The following is a 1,507-nucleotide window of genomic DNA, read 5'->3' on the forward strand; positions in this document are numbered from 1 at the left end:
CTCGCGAGATCAGGATGGTCTCACCAGGCTAGAATAGAACGGCCGTACTAATGTTTCATTACGAGAATAAGTGGTAATAATATGAGGATAGAGCGGCGAGGATAGAGTGGCGATATTAGGCTGGTAGCCTGATTTCCTCCTGTGTCTGTCGCTGTTAGGTCGGGGTTCAGCCCGCCATCTTGGGCTCTGTGAAACCTAAGCTAACGTTAGCCAACCTGCTACACTGTCTGCCTGTTTTGATGCTAATTTATCTGTTATGACCTTTTTCCTTAAACTGGTGTTATAATCATAACTAGTCTTATAACTTGGATCTCTTAGACCTAGTATTAGGACTTTATTTTAATGAGATTAATATCTTTGTGGCGATGGTATTGATGTATCCTGAATCAAAATGATTGAATGTTTGTATAGATAAATGAACTCGACTGACTGGGATGTCCATCCGTGTCTCGCTGTGTTCTCCAGATCAAATGCCCGTCAGCCTCTTTGAGTCCTTCGACATAAAGACGAATTCATGGCAGGTGGAAACGGAGCTGCTGACGGCCCGCTGCTGCCACGGCTCGGTGGAGGTCAACGGGCTCATCTACGTTTGCGGCGGAGGGCTGATGAGGGACCGCTTTTGGATCACCAACACCTGTCAGGTGTACGACCCCAGCAGCAGACAGTGAGTCGCAGGCCGCGTGCTGCAGCAGGGACCGCATGACTGTTAGCATAGCTGCACAGGATTGCCTAGCTTTATTCCTCCAAGATTTTCCAGCCTAACAGCTGAACCTTTTCAGGTGGACGGAGGTCCGCCCCATGAGCGTTCCCAGGAAGAACCACGGGCTGGTAGCGGTCGGCAACCACATCTACGCCATCGGAGGGAAGGATCATGAAGGTAACTGGAACACCAGGCCACTGGAAAAGCTTCCTTAGAACAAATCCGCAGCGTCTGCTTCTGTGAAACAGGCCCTCTGAAATCGGTGGAAAAGTACGACGTCGTCAACGACTTCTGGCTTCCCTGCCAACCCATGCCCTGTCCTCTGATGGTGAAATGTGCCGCCGTTGATGACGTGATCTACGTTCTGGCGGGAAAGGGGAATGAGAAGCTCAGACGCGTCCTGAAGTACAACACCAGAACTGACAAGTTGGTTTCAGTTTTATTTTAAAGAAATTTTTCACAACAGCGTAAAACAAGAACTTGGACGTCTGAGGTGTGATCGCCTTTTCTTTCCCCTCAGGTGGACGGTTTGTCACACGGTCCCGTCGGTCCCGTTCCAAGGGTCCGTCATCTGCACTGTGGAATTTTAATTTATACTTATTTACGTTTTAACTGTCCAGCAATATTTATTCTGAGCAGTTTATTTTATATTGAATAAATTATTTTTATATAAAATGTGTTCTGAGTCTAAATTTTTTTTCTTAAAGGAAAAGTCCGCTCATATTCAGAATAAAAACTTATTGAACAGGATGTAATTTCATATTTGGAGTAATTTCCATGTGAATGTGCTTTATTGGAGGCATCCAT

General features: G+C 46.2%; 1 protein-coding gene across 3 annotated transcripts in view; it reads left to right on the top strand.

Annotated features, from left to right (window-relative positions):
• The window catches only part of LOC107104967 (kelch-like protein 7), a 15,118-nt gene extending 13,781 nt beyond the window's left edge, over window positions 1–1,337 (top strand). For all 3 annotated transcript variants that reach the window (XM_015405081.1, XM_015405082.1, XM_015405080.1), the window contains 4 exons: window positions 466–664; window positions 780–877; window positions 949–1,126; window positions 1,221–1,337. In XM_015405081.1, coding sequence (XP_015260567.1) covers window positions 466–664; window positions 780–877; window positions 949–1,126; window positions 1,221–1,290 — 545 coding nt within the window. In that variant the 3' untranslated portion in view covers window positions 1,291–1,337. The remainder of the gene's footprint in view (window positions 1–465; window positions 665–779; window positions 878–948; window positions 1,127–1,220) is intronic.
• The last annotated feature ends 170 nt before the right edge of the window (window positions 1,338–1,507 follow it).

The sequence above is a fragment of the Cyprinodon variegatus genome, unplaced genomic scaffold (assembly GCF_000732505.1).
Source record: "Cyprinodon variegatus isolate N-32 unplaced genomic scaffold, C_variegatus-1.0 Scaffold1979, whole genome shotgun sequence".
Taxonomy (NCBI): domain Eukaryota; kingdom Metazoa; phylum Chordata; class Actinopteri; order Cyprinodontiformes; family Cyprinodontidae; genus Cyprinodon; species Cyprinodon variegatus.